The sequence below is a fragment of the Vollenhovia emeryi genome, unplaced genomic scaffold (genome assembly GCF_000949405.1).
Source record: "Vollenhovia emeryi isolate VEMERY1.0 unplaced genomic scaffold, V.emery_V1.0 DF939154.1, whole genome shotgun sequence".
Taxonomy (NCBI): Eukaryota; Metazoa; Arthropoda; class Insecta; order Hymenoptera; family Formicidae; genus Vollenhovia; species Vollenhovia emeryi.
In genome coordinates, this window is record NW_011967212.1 from 72,440 (window position 1) to 82,837 (window position 10,398).

At 33.1% G+C, this 10,398-nt stretch overlaps 2 protein-coding genes across 3 annotated transcripts; both read right to left on the reverse strand.

Annotated features, from left to right (window-relative positions):
- Positions 1-42: 42 nt before the first annotated feature.
- LOC105565217 (nucleolar protein 14 homolog) lies at positions 43-4,918 on the reverse strand. Its single transcript, XM_012018220.1, has 6 exons — positions 4,781-4,918; positions 2,777-4,696; positions 2,326-2,455; positions 1,856-2,023; positions 1,278-1,771; positions 43-1,043 (listed from the first exon to the last, which is right to left on the reverse strand). Exons 2-6 carry the CDS (start codon positions 4,513-4,515, stop codon positions 800-802), a joined length of 2,775 nt encoding a protein of 924 aa, XP_011873610.1. The 5' UTR covers positions 4,516-4,696; positions 4,781-4,918; the 3' UTR covers positions 43-799.
- A 3,396-nt stretch (positions 4,919-8,314) lies between these two features.
- Positions 8,315-10,297, reverse strand: LOC105565222. Of its 2 annotated transcripts, none has more exons than XM_012018231.1 (4): positions 10,097-10,297; positions 9,696-9,972; positions 9,216-9,399; positions 8,315-9,100 (listed from the first exon to the last, which is right to left on the reverse strand). In XM_012018231.1, the coding sequence occupies exons 1-4, from the start codon at positions 10,097-10,099 to the stop codon at positions 8,710-8,712; spliced, it is 855 nt and encodes a 284-aa protein (XP_011873621.1). In that variant the 5' UTR covers positions 10,100-10,297; the 3' UTR covers positions 8,315-8,709. The 2 variants fall into 2 exon arrangements, with proteins under 2 accessions (XP_011873621.1, XP_011873622.1); XM_012018232.1 differs by having other exon boundaries at positions 10,066-10,297.
- Positions 10,298-10,398: the final 101 nt, after the last annotated feature.

Sequence of the window (10,398 nt, forward strand, 5' to 3'; positions counted from 1 at the left end):
ATAAATAAACTTACCTCACATCTCTCTCTCTCTCTCTCATTGTAACATTAAAATCATCTTTTAATAAAAAATCGTACAGCTTATATGCAACCAGAAGAATGTCTCTATTACAAAGTGATAATTTATAGAGACAAGCATTGTCATACGGTTGTAAACACAATTATTAATTTAAAACAAATTAAATATTGAAATTATTACATATACAAATATAGCACGGGTAGTACGTTATTCTGTTAAACTGTAAATAATATCTATTGTCGAGTCGATGTAGCATAGCGCCTTTCCTTTTGTCTCCCAATAAGAGTTTTGGACTTTTCTTCAGTGAAACTTTGAAAAACATTATTTGATGCGATGTCCTTAAATATTAAATATGTATATCCTTGTAAAATATTAAAGTCAGATTTCCATCGAGGTAAATCGTATTTAATATGAAAATAATGAATATATTTTATAAATTGTTGGTACGTTATAAAGAAATATCCTTTTGTTCATGTGAAAAATAATTTTATAATCCGTTTGATTCCCTAATTGAATTCGCAATCTTTCTAATTTTTTTCAAGTTAAATCGCTTTTAACTTAAAAATCATTGATGTTCTCTAAGAGAAAATGCGAACACAAGATGATCAAAAATTTATCGTTAAAAAAAGGTGAGAAGTAAAACTACTTTAAAACTAATGTATGTTTACAATATACATATGTATATATTGTATACCAAAAGATATATTTACAATATATGTATATTGTATACTAAAGAATATATTTACAATGCTTAAAATTTTGTATCGCACTTCTTCTCAACTTATCTTCTCTTTAGTTTCTTGAGCTCGCTTTGCTGCATAGCAGCGTCGCCGAAAATCTCATTCACTTTACGCTTGCGTTCGGCGTCACTCTTAATTTGCTGCCCAATTTGTACTTTGGCTAAGAAGTCACGATCTCTTCTTATTTCACGAATTGCGCCCTTAAATTCTCTCTTATATTTGTGCAGTAATTTTTCTCTCTCCGCTTTTTCCTTCGACACGGATTTATGCCGTTTTCCGTCATATCTGCAAAGAGACAATATTTGATATAATAACGTACATCATTTTATGCTATAAATAACAAATATTTTAATAACATAAATATATATTATATAAAATAAATTATAATTTGAAAAAAGTTGTATATATTATATCTATATATTTATATGTAAACAGGTTTTTAATTTTTATATACAACACATATTTATAGTCATAAAATTGTAAGTTAAAGAAAGGAATAAATATACATATAATAGTTACATGGTCATTATTTTGGGCTCGTATGTTTTTAAAGGTTTCGGCTTTTTCTTCTCAAGCATAATGTATTCCAATTTCTTATTTCGTAGTTCTTTAAGTCCTTTACGCAGTTCCTTTACATGATCTCTTACGTTTGACGGATATCGTTTGTACTTGTTTATTTTTAGTAATTGAAAAACAGGCTCCAATATTGAATATGCTGCTTCCAATTCTTGACACTGATTTTTAAATTCCGTAAGCAGCCTGAGTGCAGTCAATAAAGCTCTTATTTTAAATTTATCATCCAATTCCTCGTGAATTAAATCACTTGCCAACATATGTGTGTCATTTGTGTCAACTGTGTTTTCAGTTTTACTGATCACTAGAACTTTACACGTAGTCTTGAATGGTGGAATGATTTTAATTTTTTTCGTTAAATCTGCGGGTGTTGCTGTGTAAATAACACCTCGTAAAAAGTTAATTACGGACGGTGCAAATCGCTTGCTTAGCGTTGTATACTGTAATTTAAAACGACGATTAGAAAAGTTTGTACTCCCTCGATTTTACATTAACAAAACACAAATGAAATTAGATATACTCACTTCTAAAATAAGGGTACATATGAAAAGACCTTTTGAGAGATCGCTCCGGTAATTCCTGATACGAGCTTTCAATAATATTTGTGACATGAATACTAAACAAGGAGTAACAATAGGATGCCTAAAGTCGGATGTTGGGAACAACAACGATACAAGTTTGAAGAATATAAGCTGAAAAATAAAAATATATATATACATACACATACATTCACACACATACGTATATCCTATATGTATTATATATCTCTCCCCCTCTTTTCCTCTCTTCTTACTTATTACATATCACATAAATATTATGCACATCTGTATTGAAATTTAGAATTGGAATATATTATAGACCTCTAATTTTAAATCTATCCCATTTAGGAATCTACACACAACTTCTAAACACCGAGATTTCTTTTGTGCTCTTGTATATACAAACGTGTAATATCTGCTAAAAAAAATGCGTTTATTGAAAATATAAGTCTTACTGTATCCATATCGGGATATCTCGTCTTATTTTTCTCAAATTCATCATGTTTCTCCTTGATCACCTCCTTTATGCAGGTTTTAGCATTCTCTGGATTCATATGTGCAAGATCATAAAGGTAAGGACATAATCTGAAATAAAATTAAATAATAAGCACTATTACACAAGTGTAATACATAGAAAAAAGTTCTCTATTATGAGATAAATTTCTAATATGAGATAGCAGGCTTTCAACATCCAAATTCAATCACAAATCTTTTTTCGCAGCGACTGCACAATCTAACAATGAATTTTCCACTAGATTTCGCTTCGAAGATAATACATTCATGATGGAATCAACTGACGATGCCTATTAACTAAACAGAAATCCCACATACGTATTAGAATACTATCTCATAGTAGGGGACTTTCCTCTATGTGTACTACAGTTAACAAATATAAATCATTCATACCTATCGAAGATTTGGAAACATTTAACTAAATCATCAGCACTCTCCGCAGAGGCACAGTTGTTTATATATTGTAGTAAATATACAAATAAAGTTGACATCTTTTCTCTGTTTCTACCATCTAATGTCCAATGATTACATTTTATAATACGATCTACAATCACCGATTGATAGTCCGCGCTATATTGCCCTAACAATTCTTCCAGCTCCTCGAAGCTCTCCGGAGCGTTGTATGTGTAAGGTAATTCTTTTCGTGCCTTTTCCATGATCTCTTTTCGCATCAGGAGATCGCTTCTGATCCGCTGCTTTTCACTTTCGTCGGACGGTTCTTGTGCACGTGTGCTACTCTGTTTCAAAATTGACTTGGGACAAATCTTATCCGACTGATTCGCCTGTTTGGCATCTTCCGTTGCATCATTGGTAAATGTAACACGTTTCTTACTTTCCCTCGCAACTGCAACTTGCGTTTCGCCTTCGTCCCCACTAGACGATCCGGACATTTTTAAGTCCAAGAGATCATCCTCGCTCTCAGACTCTGCGTCATGCAAATTTTCAATCTTAGAATCTTTGTCACTTAAATCTGCCTCATTGGCATTAGATGATTCTGAACATATTGTTTCCTCTTTATCAACATCCTTCCTCGCTTTTGCGTTTTCAATCATTTCCTCATCAGCACACGCTGGAAATGATTGACTTTCTTTCCGCTCGTCGTCGAGATCCTCGTCAAGATCCTCGTCAAGATCCTCATCAACTTCGTCGCTACTTTCTTCATTATTAACGTTATCGGCGTCAGTAGCTGCTGACTCAGCGTCATTATCTTCGATGGTTTCCATTACAAAATCATCCTCGAGGTCATCCGCAGATTTATGCTTATAACGATTACTAGTGTCGCCTATGAATCCTTTCATTCTTGCCAATCTATCAGCTTCGAGCCTCTCCAATTTCTCCTTCTCTTCTTGAACAATGTCTTCCTCCGACTTCAACTTCTCCGATGGATTACCTCTGGCCTCGAACTTCAATTGCCGTACAGCAATGTCGTAGGTGTCAGCTCTCGCTTCATCAGTACCCTCCGTAGACTCCTTGGAAGTGGACATGAGAGGCAAGAGGTCCCTCCATTCGGAATCAAGCTTCTCTGTGAGATCTATCGTCTGCTCGCGGATCTTCTGCTTCTCCGCCTTCCGCTTCTTCGACTCTGCGATGAGCTGGTCAATTAAATCCTTCCTGGACAATGCAGAGTCCGCCTTTGACAACGTGCCACCGCCAAAGTGGGCCTCCTCTACAAAATCTCTATCCAGCCTGCCGCCAGCATTCTCGTTGTCGCTAAACTCGTCGTCGCTCCTAGGATCGTCGAATTTCTCAATCTCTTCCAGAGTCTGCCCTCTGTGCGTCAATATTTCATCATTCAAATTGAAGATGCTTTCCTTTTTGTACGCCTTCATGCGTTCCGTGGCAAATCGCGCTATCGCCTTATCTTCCGTGCTCATAGCATAATTCCGCTCGCCAATACGTTTGTCCAGGAAGACATTGTCTTTATTTTGCAATTTATATTCCGCAAGTAGGGTCTGCTTACGCCTATTGATAGCCTTGGCTCTTGAAACTCCCGGAAGTCCACGATCATTCTTGCTCTTCCGACCCAATACTTTCTGCTTGTCTCTATTGATGTGCACCTCAAACGGATTTAGCTGTTTCTTCTTTCTCTGCTGTACAGATTCGGACAGGTCCTTTTTCGTTCCCTTAACCATTTTGTATAACGGCTTCGCGCGACAGCAGTACCATTTGTCGTACCGAAGACCAAATAACCAAAACAACCTGATTTCGTGCTATTCACGTATCAATCTTCTAATATGTTATTTTCAACTCTTTCAGGTATGGTATTCTGTCACAATGTGATAACCTAACCTAATCTAACCATCGATTGCTGCGCTAGAGAACAAAAAAGATAAACGTAACTTTATAGTTATAAAATTTTTATGAATAATGTCTCGTTACAAATACTCAAGTACTCACGCAATTCAATTTTTGTAATCGCAATAAATTTTGTAAAATATCAAAGACAAGGTTTAAATCAAACTTGCAATAATCCACCTACTCCAACACACATGTGCTCGCACCTTATAAAAAGCCAACGGCACCATAGACGTATAATATATATATAGACAGCGCGTTTGGCTGAAGTAGAGGGCGTAAGGCGCGGCGCAAGAGCGCAGGCGCAAGAAGATTGTTCCCGACTAGAGACCCGCTAGTCAGAGTCTGGACACGCGGTATCCAGCTTCTGATTGGTTCGCCATGTTTATTCATTTTCCCGCTGAATTTTGAATTGACAATTTTAATCCACTTTTATAGTTTTACAAACGACAGGTTAACGTGATTGATTTTGATTATTTTGATGCGTATCCCTTTGTCGAGGTGTTATTGCAAAGTGGTGCTGCACGTCCACCCATTTTTGCAATAAACAGCAAACTCAGACTATGTATTATCAAACTTCGTGCGATGTGCGGTTATATTTTAGGTTACATCTCGATATCCGTACTGCGCTCTCTCTCTCTCTCTCTCTCTCTCTTAGCATTTCACCTTTATTTATCTTAAAATGTTTTTTTTAACAATTTAAAAAGATTAATAAAAATTAATAACAAATTAGTTAAAAACGAATATCTAAATATAATTAACATATTGTGAAAAAATTAATACTACAAAGTTAATTTATTTTTAATTCATACATTCATTATTATACATTTATTATTGTACATGATATCGTACTTAAACGTCTGAGATCATTATAGAGAGCCCAGTTTTTCATTTTCTGATTAACTGTTAAACAGAGGTTAGTCGACTCTCTATCTTTTTATATTGCTATCTAAAAAGAGACAGAATATCGACTAAATACTAGTTAACAGTTAACCAGCAAATGAAAAACCAAGCCTGTGTAAAGTAAAATATTTTTTTTCGAGATTTATATTAAATAATCTGACAAATAAAATGTTGTCTTATATCTTTAAGAGGATCTATCAGCCATCTTTTTTACTGCGTAGTCAAATATAGTGTTTGCGTTTATAATTCTTTTTGGCTTTTATGCATAAAATAATATTAGGATAAGTTGCCGAGCATTATCACTTTATAATTGCGGTTATGTTAGATAACAGATTCACATGGTGATATTTTTAATGTCTCTTCGTTTTTTATATAAAGTCGTGAACCCCTGACTTTGCTTTTATGCGTACTTTAATCGCGCGGAAGAATTTTGCAATTTTACAAAATCAATTTCAAATTGCTCACGAATAAAAAATTGAAAATTTAAAGTGCTAAAATATTTTCTGCAATAAATTTTTTACAGTTAATATTTTTATTAAGTTCATTACCAATTTAATTATGTGAACTATGTAGTTTAACTTTAGCTTCAGACTATGTTCCAAGACCGACCCAAGGAAAATGAAAAGTCAAGATGATGTCAATTTGATATCATATTGACCAAATTTATGTCATATTTTGGTCAATATGACATCAAATTAACGTCATCTTGACTTTTCATTTCTCCTTGGGGAGATTTCTCGGTGCAAAGCTTATGTTGGGAAAAAGATGTATACGCAAAGTACTCAATTTCTTTTTTATTAAACTTCTGAACTGAGTGTTTTAAGTATAAAGATGTTCTACCATCCGCAACTTATCCCGGTATTATTTTGTGCATAAAAGCCAATAAAAAGATTTACAAGAGTAAAAACTATATTAGAATGTGTCGATAAAAAAGATGACTTTAGGATTCTCTTCAAATATAACTAGTTTATCACAGAATAGACAACTAAATTATGAAGTTATACTTGTGTTAATCGAATAGTAAAATAGTTATCATTAATAATACAAGAAATACCGACCAGTGGTCGAGCTGGATCTTGGTGCCCAATAATATTTTGCGTACTTATCTTTTTTCCAACACAATAAATAAACTATGTACTGAGAAATGTCAGTTCTGGTTAAAATATTTTCTGCAATAAATTCTTTACAGTTAATATTATTATTAACTTCATTATCAACTTAATTATGTAAACTAAGTATTTTGACTTTAGTTTCAGACTGTTTTAAGACCGAGATTTCTCGGCGCAAAATTAAGGGATTTTTGGGAAAAAAATGTATACGCAAAGTACCCAGTTAGTAAAATGTTAGCAGATTGCCATCAGATTCATCAGAAACCCACGCCAAAACCATAGCCATTTGTGTTCTGCATTTGGCTTTTGTTTTGGCATTAGAATCTGTAAAACATACGCTATCAACAGATTGTTGGCAGAAACTGAGTAGGTCCAGTTATGCGAGCAGATTTTGTTGAATTTCTGCTGATATGCTGGCAACGTGTCAAATATATCACAGTTCCTGTATGCAATCTGCAGTCTTCCTGCCCACAAAATTTGTAGTGAGTATTTGACAAAATCTGTTCTGAATTTGGTTGTCTGGGTATTATTAAGCACCAAAATCTAAACTGTATGTACAAGGCATTTCTATTACTTATGTTATTTATATAAAGGTGTTCCAGAAATCTCAAACACACACCTTTTCACTGACAAATTCTGTAAAACATTCTAAAACGAAAATCCTTATGTGTAATGAAGAACACCATCCAAACAGATGTTCTAATGCAATCGCTAGAATCTTAGCCAAAACAGTTGACGAAAGTCAGTCGCTACTGAACTGCCGAAGGTGACAGACCTGCGTAGACATTCGGCTAGTTACCACGAAGGTTATTACTATGCTAAAAAGGGCGACATTTATAGGAACACATTTACCACTTGTCATGTCGCTATCATTCGTAAAATATAATCGCTTATCATTTAAACATTAAGCCACATTTTTTTATTAGAATTTTTGTATTGAAATTTTCAAAAGAATCTATAATTAAAAGGATATCCGGTGGGTTTTAGTACACCCTCTGTATATATATAATTCAAAATAATATTATTTTGAAAAACAGTACAATTTACACACCTGCATGAGCGCATGAGCTTACTGCAAGCTGATTAGTCAATATAAGTGCTTTCTATTCAAATCTATTAGTCACATTATTTTCCATAAGAATTTTTTTAGAATGTTCTATAGAACATGGTCAATGAAAGGGTAGCTTTCTAGAACACTCCATATGTATTCGGTCTTAGCAGAATGGCTGGTTTGTAATTTCTAGATATTTATAAAGTATTCATATATTAGCCTTGTGTGCAAAAGAATTATTACTTTCTTGCATTTACACATGTACGATTAATCATTGTAAACACATTATTATCATATACATGTTTAAGGCCTGATCTACAATATGCTTTTCGTAATTAGAAAACATTCTATTTTTAGTCAATATGCTTAAAAAAACTTGGCGATAAAATACGATTGTACAGTGATGGACAGAATGGTTGTAACACTTTTTCTTAATGAGTTTAGGAACACGTATTTAGATTCAGGTTTACGCGCCAAAACATTTTTTCTGGAGAAAATTTTACTCGAGAAATAGATCGAAAACACTTCAAAATAATTTTGAAATGGCCATCAAGTAAAATATTCCTCGGAGGTTTTAAAACGTAAAATGGCCTGATCTAAATGCACGTTCCTAGACTCATTAAAAAAAAAAAAGTATATTGCAACAATTCCGTCTATCACTGTACAATGTGTAGCGTTTATACAACGTATCAACTTGCAGAAATTTTTTAAACGTACTTGGGCTAGAAAATAGAATGTCTATAGATGCAAAGAGCACATTGTAGTTAAGGTATATATTAAAACGTCATATACAAATTTATGATTCGAGACAAACAGTATTATGCGTTACTAAAAATAAAAATACGAAAACAAAATATCTTGAAATTATAAGTCAGTCATTTTGCTAAAACTCACAAACGATCAAGTTCACTTATTATTAATTATCATTAACTCAGTAAAGATGTAAAATATTATACAGTACAAAAGGGTTACGTTTTTGGCAACGGTGCAGATACAGCATCTAAGATCATCTTTCGTCTCATATTTTTTTCATGTTCTGGAATCGTAGCAAATTGCATTTTTATAAATTCCATAAATGCATTATCTACTGGCGATAGTGGACTTTCAGAAGTAATGGAATTTCTAATTCTGTTGGTCACGTTGAAAGAAATTTGCTCCAATTGTTTATGTTCGTCCATTTTTCTTCTTTTTACTTTAGAAGATGGCGTTTCAAATATTTTATTAGCAGTCCGTTCAAATTTATTATGTTGACTTTCTGTGTTATCTGGAGAACAAACAGATACATCTCCTAAATCACATGTTACCAGTTTCTTATCTAATGTTGCATTTGATACAGATCTTGTGACACTATTATAAGTCCTGAAACAAATAACAATTATAAGTAATAGTTAAACAAAGAAAAGTTGTATGTTAATTAATGTAATAAACTGTTAACTTATTTACAATTTCATTAATTTATTTAGCATTAATTTACCTTCGTCTTTTGATAACTTTGTCTAGAAATTTCAACTGAGAATAAAATAAGAATTGACGAGCATTAGAATTTGAAGCAGTCTTTCCACTTTTAGATTGATTTTCAATCTTCTTTTTTTCACGATTGTATTGATCTCTTAATGAAGTGCACCTTTTGCGACAATATTCTGGTGTATAAAAGTCACCTGTTTTCAAAAAGATTTTTCAAAAATCAACGTCAGGAAACGGCCAATAATACTAACGAGCAAGGTTGACAAATAGAAAAATATTAGAAACTAATTTTATTTAAGGCGAATGTTTCGAACATAACTTTGTTTTCTTCAGTGCAATATAAAATAATAGCAATACAAAAAAATATACATATATATAAACGCATATTTTAGTTGAAAGAAATAAGATAGGTTTTGAAAAAGTAAAAATAAAAACATACTGAATTACAATGAAAATAATTCTATAAAAACTTTAAATAAAAAATGTTTACCATAATTTGACGCGATCATTGTGTGAGATATTTTGTTCCAGGCATCTTGTTTCATTAATGTGTTCTTGAAATCAGGATTACTTTTATCATACAAAAATGATCGCTCTCTAAACAATTCAATAAGATAATCATCGCTATTTTTGTCTTCAATACTCCTTGCATTGTCAGGAAAATCTTCGATCTCGTTTTGGGTATCATCAGATTCTCCGTGTATGAAACTGTTGCAGTAATCCTGATGATCTGACATTTTGATATAATTACTTCTTTTACTAGTGATCTAAAACAGAATGAATATACGAGTATTTAACGTGACAGAGGTAGATAAAGACATTTTTTTACTATCTTAACTGGAGAACGAGAAATTGCTAACCTAATCTAAATGCTAATTAACCTAAAATTACCATTGCTTGTCATTTACACAACTTTATGAACACAAAAACTGGCTAGTTCTTGCAATAAATTTCACGAAAATCTTCAAATTCAAAACTAACTGGATACAATTACATCTTATTTATTTAAAAACAAGTTTAGATCGTGTACTCCCAGTTACGTAGCACGCAAAGCAACGCGAAGCACGCCAAGAGTCGCTAGCGTCGCCAGCAGGGGATGTGTTCGAAAATGGATTTAGTTACTGCCAGTGAAAACAGTATAGTTGGTAGCAATGAAAATTACTGGTGCTGCGTTTTTCGCACGCCAGTAAAGT

Coding starts and splice junctions, on each gene's coding strand:
- LOC105565217 (XM_012018220.1), bottom strand. CDS start 4,515: ATGGTTAAGGGAACGAAAAAGGACCTGTCCGAATCTGTACAGCAGAGA. Junction 2,456..2,776: donor TGTTTCCAAATCTTCGATAG/GTATGAATGATT, acceptor ATTTTATTTCAG/ATTATGTCCTTACCTTTATG. Junction 1,044..1,277: donor GAGCCCAAAATAATGACCAT/GTAACTATTATA, acceptor GTCTCTTTGCAG/ATATGACGGAAAACGGCATA.
- LOC105565222 (XM_012018231.1), bottom strand. Junction 9,400..9,695: donor AATGATCGCGTCAAATTATG/GTAAACATTTTT, acceptor TTTTGAAAACAG/GTGACTTTTATACACCAGAA. Junction 9,101..9,215: donor AAAGTTATCAAAAGACGAAG/GTAAATTAATGC, acceptor TATTTGTTTCAG/GACTTATAATAGTGTCACAA.